This window comes from Cydia fagiglandana, chromosome 18, assembly GCF_963556715.1.
Source record: "Cydia fagiglandana chromosome 18, ilCydFagi1.1, whole genome shotgun sequence".
Classification (NCBI taxonomy): Eukaryota; Metazoa; Arthropoda; class Insecta; order Lepidoptera; family Tortricidae; genus Cydia; species Cydia fagiglandana.
This window is the reverse complement of record NC_085949.1, coordinates 11273907-11297472: the sequence shown is the minus strand read 5'-3', so window position 1 is coordinate 11297472 and position 23566 is coordinate 11273907. Positions and strand designations below refer to the sequence as shown.

The following is a 23566-nucleotide window of genomic DNA, read 5'->3' as shown; positions in this document are numbered from 1 at the left end:
CGCGCCTTTTTCTACTGACAAGATTTGCTTGACCGTCTATATGCAGTTTTTTTTAAATGTAAAAACGCCTAATGGATTTTTGGTACGTGTTAGGTCGTGCAAAAGCGACTTAAATATTTTAATGTGGTAACATTCCGTGTCTATGGGGCCCAAGCGCAAAATGACTTTTGAGTGAGTAGGTGCCGAAGGATTGCCAACGATTGAATTTATTTTATTTTGTGATTGACCATGTCATTTTCTGATTTGTACGCCAAATATAATTGTACTTATTGTCAGGAAGAAATAAATGGTATTAGAGTAAGATGTACAGAATGCACAGATTTTGATATTTGCCTGCAGGTAAGCTTCTGTCCCAATATACGTTTATCCAACGAAGTAACGTTTCAGCCATATTTGTTTATAGTTTTGGCGCAAATTTTGAAATTACTCATAAAACTATTTTATTTACAGTGTTTTTCTTTGGGTGCTGAAATAGGATCTCATAAAAATGACCACGCATATCAGTTTATGGTAAGTACAGTAAATTTATGAACACTTTGTACATAATAATTATGCATTTACTGAACAGTTTTCACTTTTTCTTCTAACAGGACTCAGGAGCATTTGGAATATTCTTAGGTCGAAGTAGTTGGTCTGCGAATGAGGAAGTAAGACTGTTAGATGCAATAGAACAATTTGGTTTTGGTAATTGGGAAGATATCGCCAAGCATATAGAATCAAAAACACCGGAAGGTAAATATTGTTACTACATTAATTTGGTTCTAGCTTTTGCCTGCGACTTGATCTTCATGGGATGATGATAATGATTAATAAAAACTATCCGATATTCTTCCCTGGGCTTGAAACTATTTTCATACCAAGTTTAATCTAAATTGGTTCTGCGGTTTAAGTGTGAACAGTCAGATAGACATTGCACAACTTACGGATTTCCTTGTAATATTAGGAGGGATTGAAGCATAATGTCTCAACGCATTTTGTAACATGGTATTATAAAGTAGACTGGCCTGGTTGTTTTATATGTTGTCCTGTGTACTGAATTACTTGTGGAATGCTTATTTTCTTAAAATGTATTGCAGAGGCCAAAGACGAGTATATAACTCGGTACTTAGAAGGCAGTATTGGACGAGCAACCTGGGGCAATGTCGAGAGCACTAGCCGACCCACGCTGCTCTGTGCCGACAGAGATGAGGGCCCGCTCGGGCCTAGTGCAGTATCCAGATTGCCACCTCTGGCAGTGTCCGCTGAGGAGGCAACACAGCTTAGTTATATGCCCAATAGGGATGACTTTGAAAGGGTAAGTGTATTTTCAGATAAACATGATACCTATGTATATTTTGTAATGAAGCTATATCTAAAGCTAAATCATAATTACAATTTTTATTTTTTATTTCTGCGGTTATTATGTATGTTAACATTATATAGTTACCTACTCATGAATGAACCTCCAGGTCTGTTTCTTAAGTATGTTAAGTACACTTCATTGTACTAAAAATCCATTTGTATTATGTGACTGTTTGTGTTCTAAATAAAAAAAAAAAAAATTCTATGGATTTGAGGACAGTTATGGTGCTGGGACCAGATTGGCATGTTTTGCATAAAAATTTGTTTCTGATACTGGAGTTCAGTCTCAGCAACACATATGAAGGCAGCAGTTAAAGACCAAAAATTCGAAATGTTTGAGGAAATTAGCGTTTTTTCCTGCCATACTTTCATAAAAAAATGTTTTATTAATTATTAAAATCTCTACAGGACAAATCATACACAATATAAAAATAAAATAAAACTATTGAAAAACAAGTCCGAAGACTCCGAAGTGATCCCATAAGTGTTCCGTGAACAAAGTTTTGTACGGAACACTAATAGGTAAAAGGAAACCCAGATTGATGGACTAAAGCCCCATTTAGACTGTGCAAGAACTTGTATTAGATTTTCATAACAATAATCAAATACCACAGTGTGAGTTCTCGTACCGTCTAAATGAGGCTTCAGTCTCAGGAAACTGTCTGTATTCAAAACTTGGAGGATACTGTGTAACATCACAGAAAAAATAATAGTATTAGGTACAGAAGACTCACTCTCTAACAAAACGCGTCTGTTACGATCAGCACAGATGTGGCCGCTAGGTGGCGACAGCGCCACGCGCCGCTTATGGCTTTCCCCAAAATTGGGGTGGAATGGATGTACTTTTAGCTACCTGTAGCAAGACCTGTAGCTACCTGTAGAGGCGTGGCTCACTTCGCGAAATCGCGGAGTGAGCCACGCCTGGTAACATTAAACATTTTTTGTAGGAACATGACCATGAGGCCGAACAGCTGATCTCAACTCTATCCATCAGCCCTGAAGATGATGAGTTGGATGTTGGTAAGTGCATGTGGTATTTATTTTATAGTAGTAGTAGTAGTAGTAATCACTTTATTGTACACAACACAGGTTTACAAAAATAAATTACAGTAATGGAAGTACAAAGGCGAACTTATCCCTATAAGGGATCTCTTCCAGCTAACCTATTATTTATTATGTATTTATGTAAGTATCTACTACCCATAGCAACAATCTTAACTACACCAGTGGTGCAATAAGGTTTACAAAATGTCAGTTAACATAGACTATGGTGACTGCTTACAATCAGGTGGGCCGTATGCTTGCTTGCCACCGACGTGGTATAAAAAAAAACAAGAGTCAGGTGCACCATTTTCTATTAGAAATTAACCTGTCGAGTGCAGTGATGGATTTGCAGTCTTGGCCGCCCTAGGCCACAGACCATGTAGTAAGTACTAAGTACTAGCCGCCCCTTTCTCAGCAAGGCAGCACCCATCCTATAGACTGACACCCCTAATATCTGCCCGCCCTAGGCCAGGGCCTACTGGTGTCACTCGGGTTCTTGGCAGTTAATGTGTTAACAGTGTGGATGGTAGGGCTAATAATATTGCAGTTCCACATTTATGAAATCATTTTTTACTGAACTGTGTCAAAGCAGTTTTGGCAGTGTATGTATGTATTGTCACAGAATAAATAATAGTACTAGGTACAGAAGACTCACTCTGTAACAAAACGCGTCTGTTACGATCAGCACAGATATGGCCGCTAGGTGGCGACAGCGCCACGCGCGGCTTATGGCTTTCCCCAAAATTGGGGTGGAACGGATGTACTTTTAGCTACCTGTAGGAAAGCGACGAAATCACGAAGTGACCCACGCCTGGTATTGTGTATTTGTGATCTATCTTATCGTCGAAATAACTGAGCCAATTTAATTATTCAGATGTCAATTGATTCTTTTTTCAAACCAATTTTTGAATGTATAGATTTTTTCTTATTTCTGAACAACACATTTCATGATTCTCATTATAAATGTAAACATTATTTTACCATCTATGACTCAGCATCGAAGTTCAATGGCTAAAAATAAAATGTACAAAGTTCACTTACAATAAATGTAATTCAATAATTATACATAATTCTGTATAATTGCATCATTATAGTGCCGATATCAGGCTCGTTTGTGTGTTGTGCGTCATAATCATAACTTCGTGTCAAAGTAGGTTAATATGCATTTATTGACAATGTCAAGCGGAAGTTCATATTTTTGGTATGCAATAATTACTTTGCGTGCTTAGGTCGCACGGTATTTTTAGGTATTTTAATTTTTGCTATAAATCTCGGTATATTTGTATTAAGGTGGTTCGCCTAGGTTACTCAAAACTTAACTCTCGCTAGATGGCACCACTTCTGCAAAATTTCAGATTTTATTTTTTTGTGAAATGGTCTTGGTATTTGTATACTTAAAAGTATGTTTCGCGCACTCTTTAAGTAAATATTGAACTATTAAATAAAACATTGAATACTTCATTGTGCAAAAACCACCTTTTTAATTTGACGGAGTGTTGCTGTCACGCTTTTTCCTACTATTACTCACACATGCAAACAGTGTTTCCGTGATCCTTGTAGTAGACAATTTCACACAACGTAAGTATGTTGCAATAGCGTAACGGTATGTTCGTGGAAATACGTGCAAGAGGATTGGGGTTCAAGACTGGTGCGAGTAGGTAATTTCTTTTTGTTTCTCCTTTGTGTTATCTTACCTTTAAACGAGCAATTATTAGATATATAATTATTTATTTATATATTTGGATGGTATCAGAAACGGCTCTAACGATTTCGATGAAATTTGCTATAAGGGGTTTGATCTCTTAGCTAGGTCTATGAGAAAACGCGCATTTTTGAGTTTTTATGTTTTGTAAGCTTTGGTCGGTCTCCCAGATATTCAATCTCCGCTTGGCAACTAATCCCAGAATTGGCATGCGCACTAGTTTTTACGAAAGCGACTGCCCTGACCTTCCAACCCAGAGAGTAAACTTATTTGGATTAGTCCGGTTTCCTCACATTGTTTTCTTTCACCGAAAAATAGGTATCGGTGTATAAATAGGTAGGTATCAAATGCTATTTCGTACAAAAGTTCGAAAAATCATTGGTACGAGCCGGGGTTAGAACCCGCGACCTCCGAATTGCTTTCCGCTAGGCCAGCAGCGCTTCCCCCACATACTCAGTGTTATCAGGTTTTTCAAAATCAAAAACGATTACTTATGAAAGCAGAAGAATATAAATGATCGTATTAGATTTATAATTGTTACATATTTGCCGTAACTTATTTTTAAAATGTGTTTTTCAATTAAAAGACACGTCAAGATTGTTTACCTTATTTCTAATGCTAAAAAAAACAAACTATAGTAATAATTGTGTTTTTCATTTATAGACAAAATCCATTATTTTTAACCACAGGAAATTTTATACACTTCTTTTTAGGGTTTCGTACCCAAAGGGTAAAACGGGACCCTATTACTAAGACTTCGCTGTCCGGCCGTCCGTCCGTCCGTCTGTCTGTCACCAGGCTGTATCTCACGAACCGTAATAGCTAGACAGTTGAAATTTTCACAGATGATGTATTTCTGTTGCCGCTATAACAACAAATACTAAAAACAGAATAAAATAAAGATTTGAATGGGGCTCCCGTGATACAACAAACGTGATTTTTGACCAAAGTTAAGCAACGTCGGGAGTGGTCAGTACTTGGATGGGTGACCGTTTTTTTTTTGCTTTTTTTGTTTTTTTTTTGCATTATGGCACGGAACCCTTCGTGCGCGAGTCCGACTCGCACTTGCCCGGTTTTTATTGCAGTGAGGATGTCCTGATTGTAAAAATCAGAGAGATTAGGAAGAGTATAATTTCTAATTATCTTTGTAAAAATTAAAGAATACGTGTAGCCTATACTTAATAATCGATTTATGATAATAAGAAAAATTAAATAAAAATAAAAAACAATACGAAATGTAGGTGTAACAAAAATACAAAAAGTTATGTTCCAGCATACAATGACTGGGGATCGAACCGGGAATCTTCCGTTTGCAAGCAAAAAAGCGACTGTTTGCATAACACGCCATGATAGTTCTTAGCTAAGCTGACGAACTTCTCGCTTAGGTCAATTAACTACCTGTCAAATATCAGTGTCAACAAAATTGCACTAAACATGACGGCACTCCAAATTCGAGCCGTGGTCAGCCCGGCAACGTCGGAAATGGTATGGCAACGTCGCAAATGTATCTGTACACGACATTTGTGACACACACATACGTAAAATTGATGAAAAGTTAACTATGATTTTTGCATGATTTCTGTATGAAACATTGTTTTCCTGTTAATTTCGCGCAAACGAATATTCGAAAGAAGATAAATGCGGAAATATTTGTGTACTAATACTGTGTAGTTACTTAATGAGATTTGATTGAATTTTGTATGAAAAGCGAACCACCTTAAGGCTCCTCTTCACGTTGGGCCAACGCCAACGCCAACGAGGGACGCAGCCATGCGGTAGAATGAGATAGCAATATCACTCGCTCCCTCTAACGCATAAATGCGTCCCTCGTTGGCGTTGGGGTTGGCCCAACGTGAAGAGGAGCCTTTAGGGTTTATACGGATAAGTGTGGCATAGGGGTAAGTGTGTCTGGCTGTCACATTGGGTCTGTTTAGACATTCATTAGTGTTTATTGCGAGATGCGAGTTCTTTCATTTGGACACACTACGAAAACAATGGGGATCAATCGACCGTAGTTCTGTAGAAAGCGACCAACTTTTTATTTTTGTCAAAGTGACTTACACCCTAACTCAATAGCTTTGGTCGCTTTCTGCATTGATAAAAAAAATGAGTTGGTCGTTTTCTGCATAACTACGGTCAATCGGTATTTCCTAAAGCCCTTTGACCTTCGTTTGATCCATACTGAAAGCGACACCTTGTATGCTTGGAATAAAATAGATGATGCTTTATTCAAAAACGCTTAATTTAAACGTAACTAATAACACTAACATATTAGATTGGTTATAAAGCGTTCCTGAAATGGTCTCCACTCAGCATCATGCCAAGGAACCTTTGAGGTCAGTGTTGTGAATAACGCTTATTTTTAGGCTTAGAGCCCACAAGACTCGTAAGTCTAGAAGACTCGACTATATTTGAGAATTGTATTTATTTATTTTACACGTATGGATGTTAGGAATAAAGCGCTGGTGGCCTAGCGGTAAGAGCGTGCGACTTGCAATCTGGAGGTCGCGGGTTCAAACCCCGGCTCGTACCAATGAGTTTTTCGGAACTTATGTACGAAATATCGTTTGATAGTTACCAGTCGCTTTTCGGTGAAGGAAAACAACGTGAGGAAACCGGACTAATCCCAATAAGGCCTAGTTTATCCTCTGGGTTGGAAGGTCAGATGGCAGTCGCTTTCGTAAAACTGGTGCCGACGTCAAATCATGGGATTAGTTGTCAAGCGGACCCCAGGCTCCCATGAGCCGTGGCAGAATGCCGGGATAACGCGAGGAAGAGTATGGATGTTAGAAATCGTCTTTGCCGCCTTTGAGGCGTTAAGCCTCGAGAGTCTTAGGGTTCGAGTCTGTAAGCCTCGAAATGAGCGTTATTCACAACACTATTTGAGGTCCTTGAGGTCGATGTAAAGTAGTTTGGATCTATGGCAGTTGTTTACATGTTTCCATAACTTTCCAGCTCTAAAACTATCCCAAGTGGATCTATACACGCGTCGTCTGCGCGAGCGCACGCGGCGGAAGCGGCTGGTGCGCGACTACCAGCTGGTCTCAGTATTCTTCAACAACCAAAGAAACAGGCAGAAGCTGCTTTCCAAACTAGCCAAAGAGAAGAAGTGAGTATCCTATGGAAAATTTAGGTAGACGCCCATTTTAATATAATAAATAAATATTATAGGACATTTTTACACAAATTGGCTAAGCCCCACAGTAAGCTCAAGAAGGCTTGTGTTGTGGGTACTCAGACAACGATATATATAATATATAAATACTTAAATACATAGAAAACAACCATGACTCAGGAACAAATATCTGTATCATCATACAAATAAATGCCCTTAACAGGATTCGAACCCGGGACCATCGACTTCATAGGCAGGGTCACTACCCATAAGGCCAGACCAGTCGTCAAAGATATGCTCCAAAGAGTGAAATATTTGATTGATAGCAGTAACAGAACCTTTTCTTGAGTGCGCCTTTTCATAATTAGGTATTCCACGTTTTGACTGGGGTTCCTTTTAGAAACTGGAAAATACTACAGGGTACTTAGGACTTATGATAGTATTTGAGGATAATACTATTATAAGTAGTGATGTACCGACTATTGATTTGGCCGACTAGCCGACTAGCCGACTAATCGGCGCTCAAATGGCCGATTAGTCGGCCGACTAGTCGGCTAGTCGGCCAGATCATTACTTCGTATAAGTTCTGGTGAAAAACTATAGTTTTGCTCCTTTGATTGCGCTATTCATCACATTAGCTTGGCTAAAAGGTGTTCTCTACAGGTTAAAAGTGTTCAAACACCTATCACAAGAATCGTCGTTCAATTTTTTTTTATTATTATGCGATCCTGAGCAGACCGTCAGTACAGCTTGTAGGGGGTATTTCCAAGGCTCTATTTCCCGTACGTAGTCGCCTGTTAAGAACCTATCCCCTGGGGTCAGCGTCTTTACGAGCAACGTGCCCTATCTAAATCTCTAAATTTTGCAATAACGTTAATAGTTCCCCATAGATCCACCATAAAAAAAAAACTTAATAATAAATAAATTGTTTTAAGGCGCTCTTATACTTGAGTTTTACGTTTCCGAGGGGGTGAAGCAGACGAGTGGTAGAACAGTCAAGCGGGCGCCCCGCGCGCCCCGCCGCACCATTCCCGCGGCGCACGTCTACATCCTTATTCTGGCGCCATCGGTATTCTGAATATTCTGATTTGTCAGTTCCGGGATTTTATCCGGCAATTAATATCGAATAAGGTTCATTAGCAAATTCGTATTTTAATGAGTACTTAATGAAATTGAAATTATATACAATATGTGAGTATACCCCGATAAACTAAGAACCTAATCAAATTATACCCAATTATTATGAGACAGAAATTAGTACTTACTTACCTTAAAAATATAATAGAGTTAGACCAAGAAAGTTCTGCAACGATTTTGATTGCACACGAGTGTAAGTGTTATTTTGAACGACAAACCTTTATGAAATTATGATTAACACTTGCACTGCGTGTGCAATCAAAATCGTCGCAGACTTGGTCTAATTCTAAAAGTCAATTTCGGGCAAGTAGGTATTGAAAATAAGGAAGAATACTGTAGTTCTTTTTTTTTAGTATTAGAAAGTACTTGAAAGAAGGTAAGCGATCTTGACATGTCTTTTAATTGAAAAGCGCTTTTTAAAAATCAGTAACTATTACTTATGAAAGCTTATTTTATACATTAGGACTTTTATTTTATATAAAATCAATCAACATTTGGCATGATGTGTCACATCCCCGTAGCTGCAGGCGTCCATAGGCTATGGTGAATGTGGGTCGTAAGCTTGCTTGCCACCAGTGTGGTATATAAAAACAGCATTTTTTAGAATAAATTTCCATATCGCACGATACGGACTTGGCGGAAATAAGGTAGAAGTACTAGTGCTCAACGCTGCACTAGTATTCGACACGGGCACTTTATGTCAAAGTGACAAGAAGTAAATTTGAATACAGAAAGATCGTCGCCGTTAAAATTTAACCTATAAAGTAAGGTAAAAGTACGCTTCACCGAATGCTTAAGCCCTAGACTTACGTTTATTTTTTTTATTAGTTCTGATATTTTCATACGAATATGTTCAAAACTAAAATAGAAACTTAGATAAATTTGTCCTCATTTAAGCATACCTATAAATTACTGAAATGATTGGACGTGTATTAAAAACATTTTTAAAGTCATTTCTTCCGGTTTCCTTGTTGTTGTTGTTGGTTTGGTTACCATTTACCGAACTAAGAAACGTGGTTTGCACATTATACCGAATAAGGAGGCCGCATTACCGAACTAGGAAATAATTGTATGAAAATGTGGCGTTGAGCGGTGCTCAAACTTTAGTACTTCACTATTAAATCCCTACTATGCTTAATTTTTAGCATTATAAAGATGGTAAGCGATCTTGACGTGTCTTTTTCATTGAAAATACTTTTGAAAAATAAGTCAGTAATTAAGGTACCCAACAATTATAAAACATGTACGCATATGTATAAAAAATTTTGGCTGTTTCATACATTTTGGCTGGTCCATTTTCTATGGAAGGGTAAATTTTTTTTCACGATTTCGGGGTTGGTCCCATAGTAAAAGTTACTCAGTATAATCCCAAAACCTCCCTGGCAATGGGAATGCAATTAGTTATTAGGAATTAAATTTTTTGGACGTCTAGGTTTGGACCACCCTGTATAAAATATCATTGCTTTATTATTTTTATTATCTTATTGAGTTTTTTGTCCACATTCCAAGACTATTATCAGGCATCCAATAAGTATGTCTAAAGTTTGAGAAGCGCTGGCATTGAAATAAAGGTCACAAAAAATAAACATATAAATATCGACCTAGCCGTTATCATAATAAGGATGATATTCTAATGAACGTCGAATAGAAACATGGCCAACGCAAACATTAGTTTGGTAGCAGAGACCATGGGTACCATTCACCGAACGGCCGTTCGGTGAACGCAACATGGAAAATATGTGGAACATATTTTGCGAACAGATTTTGAAAATAGTATTTAATTCGTAATCAATGTATTATAACTACAAATCTATCATTAAATTTAATACTTGAATCCATTACAAAACCGTACATGTATAAAGTTCTTGCTAATACTGACGTAAAATATATAAATTTATTGTTTGATAATAGTCTTGCTAAAAACCTTATTTTGATGCCAAAAAGTCGTAAAACATGAACATTTTAAACGCAGTTTTATAATAATCTATATAGGTTATTGGTGTTCGGCAAGTGCTCATAAAATTACAAATACATTAATTTATTTGTGAAATTAGGTAGTTAATATAAATAGTCCGTAATCAACCATTAGAAAAATAATTTCAAAAACATTCGCTTTCCCTGATTCCGGACGCTGTTCGACAATACCTTCCAATCAAACTGTCGGTGTAGTCATCACCGAACTCACATTAAGCTTAATTTCTGATAATATGACTGCACTAAATTAATTAAATTTACTAAAATACACAAACTAATTAAGTAGGTAGTCACACTGTAAAACCATACTTTGAAACACAGAAATAAATTTGAAAGGTTTTATGATCTTAAGAAATATACGCAACTTCTTACCGATTTCTTGAAGGTTGCCCATACAAAGTGGCAATCGGCAGCAACGGTCCGTTTCGATCAATTGCCACGTCCCAACCGCAGCACAACTTGGCCGACTCTGAGGCATAGTGGAAGGGATAGGTAGGAAGGGGTAGGGGATTTAACTCGTGGAAAAAAAAATACACAAGTAAATATCAGCTGTAAGTAATCGCCTTATAGCCTAAAATATAAGAAATTCGGTGGTACGGACGGATATTGAGCGTTCGGTGAAGCGTACTTTTACCTTATAGTGTGTAGCTTTCAAATAGAGCTCAACGGCTAATCCTATTGTCTATTGTTAAGTAAAACCGCACGTGCTACTTACCTGCAAAAAAGGGTCTTAATTATTTTATTTGGCACCTGAGCGCGGGCCAGGCCAACGCTCGAAGAACAAGTGTAGGTGCGCTCTCCGATAACGCGCCTTTGTTACGCATCTCGATGACACATTTTAGACTGGTTCTGTAGCGTTCGACTCCCCGGCACTCAGTAACCGAAGTACGTATTTTTTATGCAGGTGGTTGTGGCACGTGACACGAGCGGTTTTACTTAACAATAGACAATAGGATTAGCCGTCGAGCTTTATTTTAAAGCTACACACTATACCCATGTCGAATACTAGTGCAGCGTCGAGCACTAGTACTTCTACCTTATCTAATATTAAACACAAAACCATTTTAGGCATTTTTCGACCACTTCCCTTAAAACGCATGTAGGTAACTCGGAAACTAAAAGCGGTGAAATGGTTACCACCATACACTAAACACTCCCACATAGGTATTTGAATCCCGTACACATATGTTTAAAAGCGATTCAATTTGATTAATTTAATAGCCTTTAATAAAATATGTTTACACAATTTATCAATCGTGACTGAATTCCGGATTGGTTAGATAGGTGTGTGCCTTTGCTTCCCAACTTGTTATAAAATGACAATATGACGGGCGAATGTCTGAAATGTCACATTAATTAAGAATTATTTTGCTTTTCTTCGTAAGTATGTTGAAAAACATTGTGTGTATAACATATTTGCATATTTATACAGTGGTTACCCATTTTATGAAACGTCCACTAAACTAGCATAGGTCCGACGCTGGCAGTGGCCACGGGCGTACTGGCGCGGGGAATGGGCGCAAGGTATTGCCGCGTAGGGTGTAATTTAGTAGGCAAAAGCTGAATTCATAAAATTATGAATGAAAAGATTAACGTATCGATAAAAGGACCAGCAATAACGAAGATTTACTTAAAAGCTATCGAATGAGGTAAGTTTCATATCCATTTTCGTCGTAGTACTTCTAAAATATGGATCAAAAGACAGCTTTAAGCATGTTTTCAACTTAAGATTCTATCGAGAAAATAATGAGCCGTTGTGTTTCTGACAAGCAATAACGTAGTTCAAGGACTAAAGTTATACATACTAGAAAATAATGCATGAAATCCTTGTAAAAGTCTGTAAATATGGTTACAAAAAAGCGTATTTTACTACACACCGCGCCTTAAGTAAGTAAGTAAGTAAGTAAGTAAATATTCTTTATTGCACCAATAACCATACATCTTACATACATGTAAAATTACAAAGAAATTTTAGTGTTACAATAGAACCCGGTAACAACAGGCGGTCTTATCGCTAAAAAGCGATCTCTTCCAGACAACCTTTGGGTAGCAGGAAATGTGTAACTCAAACAAAAGTCAACAGGTAGTGCACGGAGTGAAATATGGAGACTATTAAACACAAACACACATATTACATACTACTTATACAACTATTACAACAAAACCGAATACACAAATAAATATACAATATACATAATATATATTTTATACTTACATATATACAATATATAAAATCAACTACTATCGATCTTGCCTATGAAATTACACGAGAATCAGTTGAGATCAACCTGTAGAGGAAAATACAGAAAATACTAGCCCACCAATAGACGATAACGATCAAACTGTCATTTCATTTGCATCCTGAATAGGTATTTTAGTAAAATAGACATAAAACATATGGTGAATATTGACTGTTGATTTCTTTTTTTTCTGTTTTCCTTTCACTAATAAAGTGCCGACTAATCGGCCATTTTTGCCGACTAGTCGCCGACTAATCGCCGACTACAAATGTGGCCGGATAGTCGGCTTTCCCGACTAGTCGGCGACTAGTCGGTACATCCCTAATTATAAGCATTGTTGTTGAGCCTGTTTCCCACTGAAACCAGTTTTTTGTGGGTATGGTTTTTTGTAGGATCCCGTTTTCTGTAGTATGCATGCAAGATCCCGCAAACAGGGCTATAACCGCGAAAATCGAAGTTCGCAAATTGTGGGCATTTTTCTCTGTCACTCTAATTACGCCTTCATTGGAGTAAAAGAGAAAGATCCCCGCAAATTTCGAATTTCGGTTTTCGCGTTAGCCCCGTAGAATCCTCGTGTGAAAGTTACTATATTAGCACCTATACTACTAAAATGGGATCCTAAACCGGTCTAAGGCCTCGGTCGCCTATAGAAATATGTCTTCCCATAGAATAGGATACCAAGGTTTAAAAGATGAATAATCGTGTGTATCAGGGAATTCACCGAGCGCCTCCGCTGGACCGCCCAGTTCTACGGTCGCGCGGAGCACGCGGCCGTGGTAGGCGGGCTGTGGCGCGAGCGCGAGCTGCGAGTCCGCCTCGCCGAGCTGCACCGCTACCGCCTCGCCGGCGTCACTCGCCTCGAGGAGTGCGCGCACTACGAGCAACATGCCGCGCAGCGCAAGCCCCACGCGCAGCACGACGTGAGAACACGACTCTATGCTTTATGCCCCAGCACTACACTCATTCAGTTTTGGGTTCGTTTTGGAGACTTTTTTTTTATTGAGGTCTTGGTCGCCGGAACCGTACGCTGCGTACGGTATCGCTTTTCTATAGGACGTGATGCTGTAAGCTGGGTATGGTCAAACGGAGGCCAAGGTCTATTCTTACGTTGATCTCTTGTCAGTCTTTTCATATTTTGCGTATATGGCTATATGAGCATTGTAAGTTTATCAGTCCAAGTAGAAAGAAAGATGGAGTGTAAATATTACATATCGGTAGGCCAGGCATATTATAACATGCCATAACTATATTACCTAAATCCTCAAAGTTTAATACACTGTTTTGACATTTATTTGACACCTAAATCAAATTATTTGACCATTTGCGTGGACTCTTAATTGTAATACAGTACGCATTATCGACACAATTTATATGAAAAAAAAAAATTCACGGACGAAAATATACATATTTCAAGTTTCAAGAATTTTTTACGTTATTTTGCATTACACATAGCTGCTACGACTGATAAATCTGGAACTTTTATGGCCTTCTCGAGAGTTGATAAGCCTCGAACGATTGCTAGTGTGCCGCGCGTGTCACACATTCAGCTTAATAATTCGATACTTTTAGCGGAAAATGTATGAAATATAGTACCCAGTTGATATAAATTTCCTTCTAATATATTTTATACTATGTAATGTGAATGTACATTTATTTAAAATGATAAGAGATCAATGCTACTGAAGGATAAACCTCGAAAGTACTATTTTCGGCTTGATGGACTATTTTTGTTGACTCAAACCATTTCTCCCTCACTACAAATCGATTATGTTGAAAAAAATACTTCTCCAGTTTTATCTTTCACTTAAATTAAGACTTTTTACATATGACTCTGCTAACGAATCCAACAATCATTCATAATCATAGATTACATTTACATTTTCAGTATTAGAAAACATTCCGCATGCGTCATTAAATCATTATACCAAAGAGAATTTGAAATAGAGGAATATTGTCAAAGTAAATTATGTAGTCAGTACATTTACTGCCATCTTTCGACACTTTTAGAACTCCATTTGACTTTGATCCTTATTTTTACACTGATATGTGTTAAATGTCAAAAAGTATCGCCATCTAGTCGAAAGTAGGCCAAAGGTATGGCGCCATCGCTCGAAAAGATGGCACCATACCTTTGGCCTATACTCGAGTATATGGCAATAGTTTCTGACATTTAACAAATTTAACACATAATTCAGTGAACAAAAAACACATGTCAAGGAAAAATTTGGATCAAAGTCAAATGGAGTTCTAAAAGTGTTAAACATTTGTGTCGAAAGATGGCAGTAAATGTACTGACTACATAATTTACTTTGACAATATTCCTCTAGTCTAAATTCTCTTTGATTATACCATAAGCTTTCGCTTCGCAGCCTAGACTATGGTAGTGGCGGATATTAGCCATATGTTTTTGTACCACTCTTGACAACTAGAGCAAAAGTCAACAGTGTTTTAGCATGTCATTATCATGTAGTGTCAGTTTTGGTTAAATAAGAAACAAGTGAAATAAAAAACTGTGCGCGTTGTAATATTTTATTGTGTGCTAGAGTACACTTTGCTATAAGATCGAATACATGTCAGCTGTTTGGGTTGCGCGTCTTACCAGTCAGATATATGAGGATTTACATTCATATCTTTATAGCTAAAAAAAATACGTTTATTCTCTGCAAATTCCCAATATTCATCCTTAGCTAATTTTACTCTATTAGTTTCTAGCCAAACAGATACAATCAGTATAACTAACTTGAATTAATATTTAAATATCAATAGTACTTTTTTAATAAGTTGTAGTTACTTAAAATCTGTAATCATATTTAAGTTAGCAGATCAATATAGCATGTTATGAATAGTCTTGCATGACAAAATTATAACCTTATAAAATGTATGTTGTGTGTCAGAACTGTGATATAAACCATTTATGTTCATATTAAGCTTATTAAACGTGTAAATATTTATTTGTGATAATTTAAGGCTTATAAAGAATTTTATGATACTGTTATCTAATGATCCTGCTTTAAGTGCTAAAATAATTATCCATGAGGTAATTATTTTAGCACTTAACACTTTGACTACCGAGAACCCGCCTGGTAGGCACTCGTAATGTTTGCTCAGATGCCGGACAACCCGCCCAGCGGGTTCTTTTGTACGCAGATATAGACGACCGGTTTCTGGGGTAGTGCGCCGTTTTTTTCCCGGCTGCGAAAGTGTTAAAGCAGGATAAATGAAGAATAAAAGTGGTTTATATCGAATAAGCCGTAGCAGGGCCGCGTATAGTTCCAAGGACACCTCTCCACTGAACCGTTATACTGAACAATTTCACATGTCAAACTTGTTACGGAATCATGTCGTATATCCCTACCCCACTAGACTTAGATAAAGGCTCCGTCACACTGGCGCGTTTTGCGGACGGGCCGTGAGCGGGGCGAGCCGTTTTACATATTCAATTCAATTCAATTCAATATCTTTAATGTCAAAAACACATGTCAAAATACACAATACAAAGTAAAATTAAAAATAGTAACATAACTTACACTAAATTAAAAACAACAATGGGCATTATTTATGAAAAGGGATCTTATTGTGGATGGCGCTTACGCCATTATTAACGAAGCTATAGCTATAGCGCCATCGATAATAAGGTCCCTTTTCATAGATAATGCCCCATATAAAACGCTCACGCCGCCCGGAAAACGTGCCTGTGTGATAGGACCTTAACCCTGTAAAGACAAGCGCAGTCTCCATAGTCAACAACCTACGAAAATATGCGGATTTTAGAGTCTCAGCCACACTTTGTCGCTGCTTATGGCTTTATGAGACATAGTGTAATTCGCCAGTAACTGGCCACTTTTAGTAACTGGCCGCCCTAAACTAAAAATGAATTCTATTCACCTATAAGCAGAATTCATTTTAGTATAAGGTTTCAATAACTGGCCACCTTATACTAAAATGAATTCTATTTATAGGTGAATAGAATTCATCTTTGATTCCTGGATTATTGTATGAGCATTTGATTGGGAGATAAGTCATAAATTTCATAAGGATGGTTCTACACGGCCCTGCCTGTTATTTTGGTGTCGTCGTGTGGTTAGGTTTGATCTCGTATAACGGTTGTCTTCGCCAGGGCAGCAGTGGGTGCCCGGACAACAGCCAGACAAAAGAGTCAACGCAGACCAGCACGCTGCTGCAAAGAAAAAGGTACTCTATTATAATATACTTAGGTACGTAAGTGCTTTTGAATGAAAAATGACCATACAACCATACATCTCTCTTAGGGTATGTTGGACCAAACCGTCTGTCACCGTTAAAGCGGTCGCTAAACTTTAGTGTGCAACTGGCCCTTAATCTCTTATTTATTGACCTTACTGTTGTTTAGAGTAGACTCAATTTGCTAATTTCACTCGTTGCTGAGAAAGACTACCTAGGGGCAGCGAAATGATATACATGGAAGTATTCTGTCCGCTCAATTATGACCCAACGCAAACTACCCCGCGATAGGCGGTACTTACAAACTGCTCGATTGGCAATCTCAGTACGCGACCGAGATGACAGTCAGTGACAAATGGCTAAATTGATTTATAAAAACAACGTTTTTGTAATAAAATTATATTCATGTGTCGTGAAGTGGTGCAGAAGTTATTTTAGTTCATACCAAGGACAATGGAATCACTTTTCACTTGTAGTAAACAGATAGCTTCAGTAAAATTTGGAAAAAACATGACGATTTGTTTTCAATACTACCGTGCTAAGCTAAAACGTAACAACTGCATACGACTTTCATAACAACATACGACTTTTTAAATTGCGAGGATAATAGGGATGGTGTTATGCCAAATGAAGTAGACTATTTTATTAACTTGTGTTTGGTTTAGGTATTTTCTATATAATTATAAATAAATTCATTCTTACAGATTTGTATTTTACTTTTTTATTTCATGAGATGGAGCTATAAAAAAACTACCTAGTTATTTCAAATTAATAATCAAATTTGGTATTGCCATTTTACATTACTTTCCATTCAGATTCCCACAAGATGCTATTCGCAGAGAACTATGGAAAAAAGCGTCCAATTAGAGAGACATGAAATTGAGTGGATGCCTGGCAAGATATCTAGAATGGTGTACTTTCGTTTGGGCCAAATACATTTCGCCAAATTTCACTTCCCAACAAACTTATCGCAATAGTTTCATTTCCCAAAGAAACCTTTAGCAAAGTTACACTTCGCATATAATTTATTTGGTCAAATTATCATTTGGCATGATTTTACTCTGTCAAATGTTATTAGGACAAAAACTTATTTAGCAAACGTTTTTTATTGTCTAATATTATATTCCAAAAAGACATGCTGCGCCGACCCCAAGTGAATGGAACAAGGGCAAGAGAATGATGATTATATTACAATGAAGTATTTGAACAAATTAAATTATAATTATAATTATTTATTATTTTTCAGTTGATGATTATATTCCAAAAAGATGTTTGGTCAAAATTGTCACTTCACAAATTTGACAAATAAGCATATCTATTTAAAGTAATTTTTGTTATGTTAATATAGGTACGTTAAATTCTACGTAATTTGGGTGGGTTGGGTTAGGTTTGAACTGCGATCCTCACAAAACGGAACCACTATCAGAAAAGTGGGTTAGGTTAGTAGAACTGTGACCCTCACAAAATCGAAATGCTATTAGAAAAGTGGGTTAGGTTAGAACTGCCATCCATACAGAAACGAAATACTGTGTACTAGAAAAAGGTCATCGAAGTGGATTAATTAATTTAATAGAATAACGAGATGTAAAAAAAATTGCATGTCATTTTAGACTAAAATGTGGTTTAAAAATTGGTAGTTATTTACAATTTTTGGGTTACAATTATTACTTTGGTGTTATTTGCTTTAATAGAATAGCAAGATGTAACAAATTTGGTTATCATTTTATATTAAAATGGAGTTTTAATTTTAGTGATAATTTACTACATATTTTTGAGGAATGTTTTTTTGACGTTACATTTTACTATGTACATATATGTAATGATCAGCTAAATACCAGACAAATAAATTCCGCAGCCTCCTCTCTATTGGTACCTATGTAAATTGTATGCCATGCAATATTTTGGGACATGTAAGTTATACTTAATGATACATTTGACTAAATAATATTTGGTAAAATGAAACTTGTCCAAGTAATTATTTGCTAAACAATAACTTGCCAAAAAAGACTATTGCTAACTGAAAATATGCGATAAGTTGTTTTGCCGAACATTTTTTTGGGAAATGATAATTTGGGAAACATAGTTTGGGATGTGATACTTTGGGAAACGTTTTTGGGCCATTCGATAGTAAACCATCTAGAATATGTTCTATTCATGAGATATAACCCGTGAGATAATCATACCCGGTCTCCTATAGACGGTCAAGCAAATCTTGTCAGTAGAAAAAGGCGCGAAATTCAAATTTTCTATGAGACACTATCCCTTCGCGCCTACATTTTTCAAATTTGCCGCCTTTTTTTACTGACAAGATCTGCTTGACCAAGTATATATGTAGATACATTTTTCCTATCATGCTTTCACTGAATTAATTTAACAAATGCACACAGAAAAGAGCGGCAAATTTAGAAAAAGTAAGCGCGCGAACGGCTGTGGTCCCATACAAAATTTTCATTTTGCACCTTTTTCTACTGACAAACTTGCTTGACCGGCAATATACATATAAAATATTCTGAACTGAAAGTGGGGATTTATTGTGACTCCGCCTGTTCAAATATTTTTGACCCGATTCTTGTACCCATGTAAATTTTGCAGACTCCCAGATTTTTGATTTGCCAGTCCGATTTATAAGATCAAGTTCGCCATACATTTACTGTGGCGTACTTGATCTTAGAAAAACGGACAGACTATACCTGAACGTGACTTCGCACTGCCATACAGATAGATAATAAAATATACAAAATACTTATTATAGCGGAATACATTTATACAACAATGATATATATTTACTTATGTTGAGTTAGTCTGTCATGTCATAACAACATTTTAACTAGTTATCTTTTAATCTGCATTATTATACGTGAATTATTTGACTGGTTCTTCACTGTATGGCATAAACCTATCCCTGTCCAAGTCATATTCTAATCAAATATGAACCGCGAACTCTAAGCGGCCAGTACGTACAGCAAGAAGGTTATTAGCGGATTAATGTCGCTGATTGGTAGTTATTGACATTATATGCATTTCATCTACACTTAGCTATGTACCATTAGAGTAATAAAGATGACTCTTATTTTGTTTACCAGCTTTGATTACAGGCTCTGTAAACGCGTCGTCCTATTTGAATGTAGGCGTAATTGTGTGTGTGTGCTAATTTGGCCCGAGAATTTGAACGGTAATGTTCCTAAAGGCGGTTTCCATACTAAATATATGCGTTCACTGCCTAGGGGCTATTCATAAGTTACGTCATTTCAGATTGGGGGGGGGGGGGTCTGGACATCGGATGACGGTAGCATAAAGTGGGAGGAAATGGGGTCATTCGAAGCATGATTTTTGAATGATTATAGGGGGTCTAAAATCGTCAAAAATCGATGACGTAATTTATGGACAGCCCCTATATAGTTGACATCAATATTTTCTAGCTCTTCAATTTATGAAACTACCCGCACTTGGTCTTTATTTATCAACTTAAACGTCTTGAATACTAGGGTTGTCTGTCGACCCAATAATAAATGTACCTAGCTCAGTTTAAATCTGTAACTCGAATTTTAATAGTACCTACTTTCCAAAATAGGCACGCAGGTAGCTTTACTTAAAAATATGTTGAAAGAAGTGGTCTAGTGATCTCTTTCTTCCTCCTCCGACTTATGTTGGGTTTGAATTTAACTGCCAAGCAACGTTTACTTCAAGCAAACATTATATTCTTCTCGTGTTATCTTATTTAAATAGACACTGGTTAAACAGAGACGGAGAAAGCGGCTCAAGTTCCACCAGCCCAAAGTGCACACGGGACGGAAGTACCGCATGTGGATGCTGCAGAAAGAGCTCATGCAGCGGCGGCTGCTCGAAGCGGCTGCTGACAACTAACGAGATACAGGTAACTCCAGAATACAGATTAGGATACTGGTCCCCTGGGGCCCCAGCCTTAGAGGCACATTAGCGTATTTTGAGCGGAGAGTCGGCGTCGCTGCGCTGTTGCGCCGACGTTGCGTCGAGCAGCAGCCGTAGAGTTGACTAGACGCTCGGGAGACGCTAGTGTGGGATGGCCCTTAGTGTAAGGCCTGAGTGGACGCTCGAGTTGGGCGTGCAGCGGGGCGGGGCGTGCGGTGTGCATGTTAAACAAATGCAAACGTATGAGGGGCCTTAGTGCACGCTGCTCAAATCACTTGTGAGTCCGACGCTACGCTGCACGCCCCGCCGAACGCTCCGCTCCGAGCGTCCACTCAGGCCTTACTCTTACGCTCCACTCTCATTGGTTAATATGCAGAAATATTAAATTAGGCCTGAAATCTAACAAATTGTCTGCAAATCTTTTTATGGGGCGTACAATTTAAGACACTTCGTTTGTAAAGTTATCATGGTATAGGGTTTTTGAGCAGTAACAATATATGAACTCATCTTCGTACTCTGGATTATAATACAGTCAGCAGCAGAAGTTGCTAAGCGGGCGAGGTGTTCAAAATTACCTTGACGCGCTCTTATTCTCATAACAATAAAGTCGCGTCACGATCATTTTGAACACCTCGCCCGCGTAGCAACTATTGCTGCTGACAGTACCACCTATGTAAAATACGCGTTTTTGTAACTAGTATTTTCTTGCAGCTCTGCACCGCACTGAACCTGGCGCCCACTCAGTACGTGACCATGAAGGGCGTCCTTTTGCGGCGCCCCCCCGCACACGACTCCGACCTCGACGTGGCTGTGCGCCACTACCTGCAGCGGGCCGGCTGGGTCCACTAGCGTAATATACACAAACATACTGTATAAATATAATATAGGAGGCTCGGGCGCTTGATTCCTTCTTCAATTTTTTCGCATTACGGTAATATTCCACACCCCCGACGCGCGTTGCTGCAGCCCAATATTAAACGCGCATTCCAACAAGGTTGACGATGTAATAGGAGTGGCGTTCAAAGGATTAAAAACGTACGTGGCTCAGTCGTACGCCGCCTCGGAGTAATTAACAATGGAGCCGCCATTAACAGGCGTTCCCCTCTGTCGAAAATAGGCGGCCAATGGTCAACCACATGTCAACCATATGTATGGACTGACGTTTATCTGACATGACGTACCTATACATTTGATGTGCCCCTCCCCCGCAAAAAACGGCAGATTATTTTGTACCGAAAATTTTAGACATGGCGTCTCCGTTGGTTATATCCTCTAAGTACGCCGCTATTGAGTTCATCATAGGATTCATAGGTCATATGTGGACGTGAGATGCGTTACTAGCACACAACCACACACAACTAGTCGCTGGCCCAATATTACAGGGTTCTATGTTTCACTTTTATCGAACTGATGAACAGTCAGCAGCAGAAGTCGCTATACACTCCAGGTGCTCAAAGAGAGGTAAACGTTTAAACTGTCAAAAAGTTGTTGACTGTCATGGTAGTATTTACTTGTGAGCGCTCAACGTGTCACAAATATGTTAACAGTCGCTATTCATTAATTTCCACACTTACAACAAGTCATTGATACCTTAGCTGTCAAAAAACCAATGGTATCTAAGCGGTCAACGTGTCAAATATATCTGAACAATATGGAAAAATAGACTTTAAAGCATACAAGTATGGTCGAATATTGAATAAAAGATAGCCATGCTAATTTCAGGTTTGCGTTTTGACAATCATCGAAAGCAGTACAGTCTTGTCATCACATACATCTATCTCACGTTTTGCCCTTCAACCATTTGACAGGAGCCTCTCGGTCAACTTACTGCAAACTATTTCTTTTAACAGAATCGTCAAGACGAATGACACATAGCAAAAGCTAACTGAAGCCGAATTTAGAGCCAATTGTCAAGGCACGTTGTGGTCTCAGTAACAGGCGTTTGCTTTTCAAAGCGGAGACCGCGGGTTCAAATCTCAGTCGTACGCACCTAGAGATTATACAGCTTTTTGTTTTTTTTTTGGGTTTCATTTCTATGATTAATTTGTGTCTTCTGGTTTTATGTTAATTTCGCATTAGTTTATATAATTTTTGAAGATAATGTCACATGTAGCGTAGGTATGTACGACTTTCTATCAGGACGTTGTAGGTTTGAACCCGCAGTGGGCGTTACTTAGATTACTCCTGTGCGGAATGCAATTTGATATTTACTACTCAAAAATCACGTTTGTTGTATGGGAGCCCCACTTAAATCTTTATTTTATTCTGTTTTTAGTATTTCTTGTTACTTATTATAGCGGCAACAGAAATACATAATTTGTGAGAATTTCAACTGTCTAGCTATCACGGTTCCTGAGATACAGCCTGGTCACAGACGGACGGACGGACGGATGGATTGACAGACGGACGGACAGCAGAGTCTTAGTAATAGGGTCCCGTTTTACCCTTTGGGTACGGAACCCTAAAAATGCTGGTCTCTTCGAAAACTGACTAAATTAAATTAAAGGATATGAAAACAATGCATTTTATTAATTTCAGACATCATGTTTCATAGTAACATTTATTGCTTAGGACCTACACAATCGATATCTAAATAGAAATAGCCTTAGTTTTATTTTTCAAAACGTTCGGGGTTCGATTCCCGAGCTGAGTACACATTTTTTTAAATGTATGAATGCAGTTTTTCGTGTTACTAAAATCGATGACATGATTCCTAAGAAGAGATTGGTGTATATCTTATAGTATCAGATTTTCCCATACTGGCCGATCTAAATGGGCCACCCTGTATAGTATATTTTAGTACAATAAGTGGGCTAAATAAATATATTAACATAGGTATATAATATGATCAACGGTTTGGAAGAACAGCCGCATATGACAGATAAAATAAAAAAACCGATCATTCTAGTAGAACCTACTTATTTA

The 23566-nt window shown here is 37.9% G+C and overlaps 1 protein-coding gene across 4 annotated transcripts; it reads left to right on the top strand.

The window, feature by feature from the left end:
* Nucleotides 1-164: 164 nt before the first annotated feature.
* LOC134673654 (transcriptional adapter 2B) lies at nt 165-21661 on the top strand. Of its 4 annotated transcripts, none has more exons than XM_063531658.1 (10): nt 165-339; nt 451-510; nt 591-732; nt 1077-1294; nt 2289-2361; nt 7043-7196; nt 13266-13527; nt 16671-16744; nt 20495-20627; nt 21353-21661. In XM_063531658.1, the coding sequence occupies exons 1-10, from the start codon at nt 229-231 to the stop codon at nt 21488-21490; spliced, it is 1365 nt and encodes a 454-aa protein (XP_063387728.1). In that variant the 5' UTR covers nt 165-228; the 3' UTR covers nt 21491-21661. The 4 variants fall into 4 exon arrangements, with proteins under 4 accessions (XP_063387728.1, XP_063387729.1, XP_063387731.1 ...); XM_063531659.1 differs by having other exon boundaries at nt 13266-13473; nt 21353-21660; XM_063531661.1 differs by having other exon boundaries at nt 13266-13473; nt 16676-16744; nt 21353-21488.
* Nucleotides 21662-23566: the final 1905 nt, after the last annotated feature.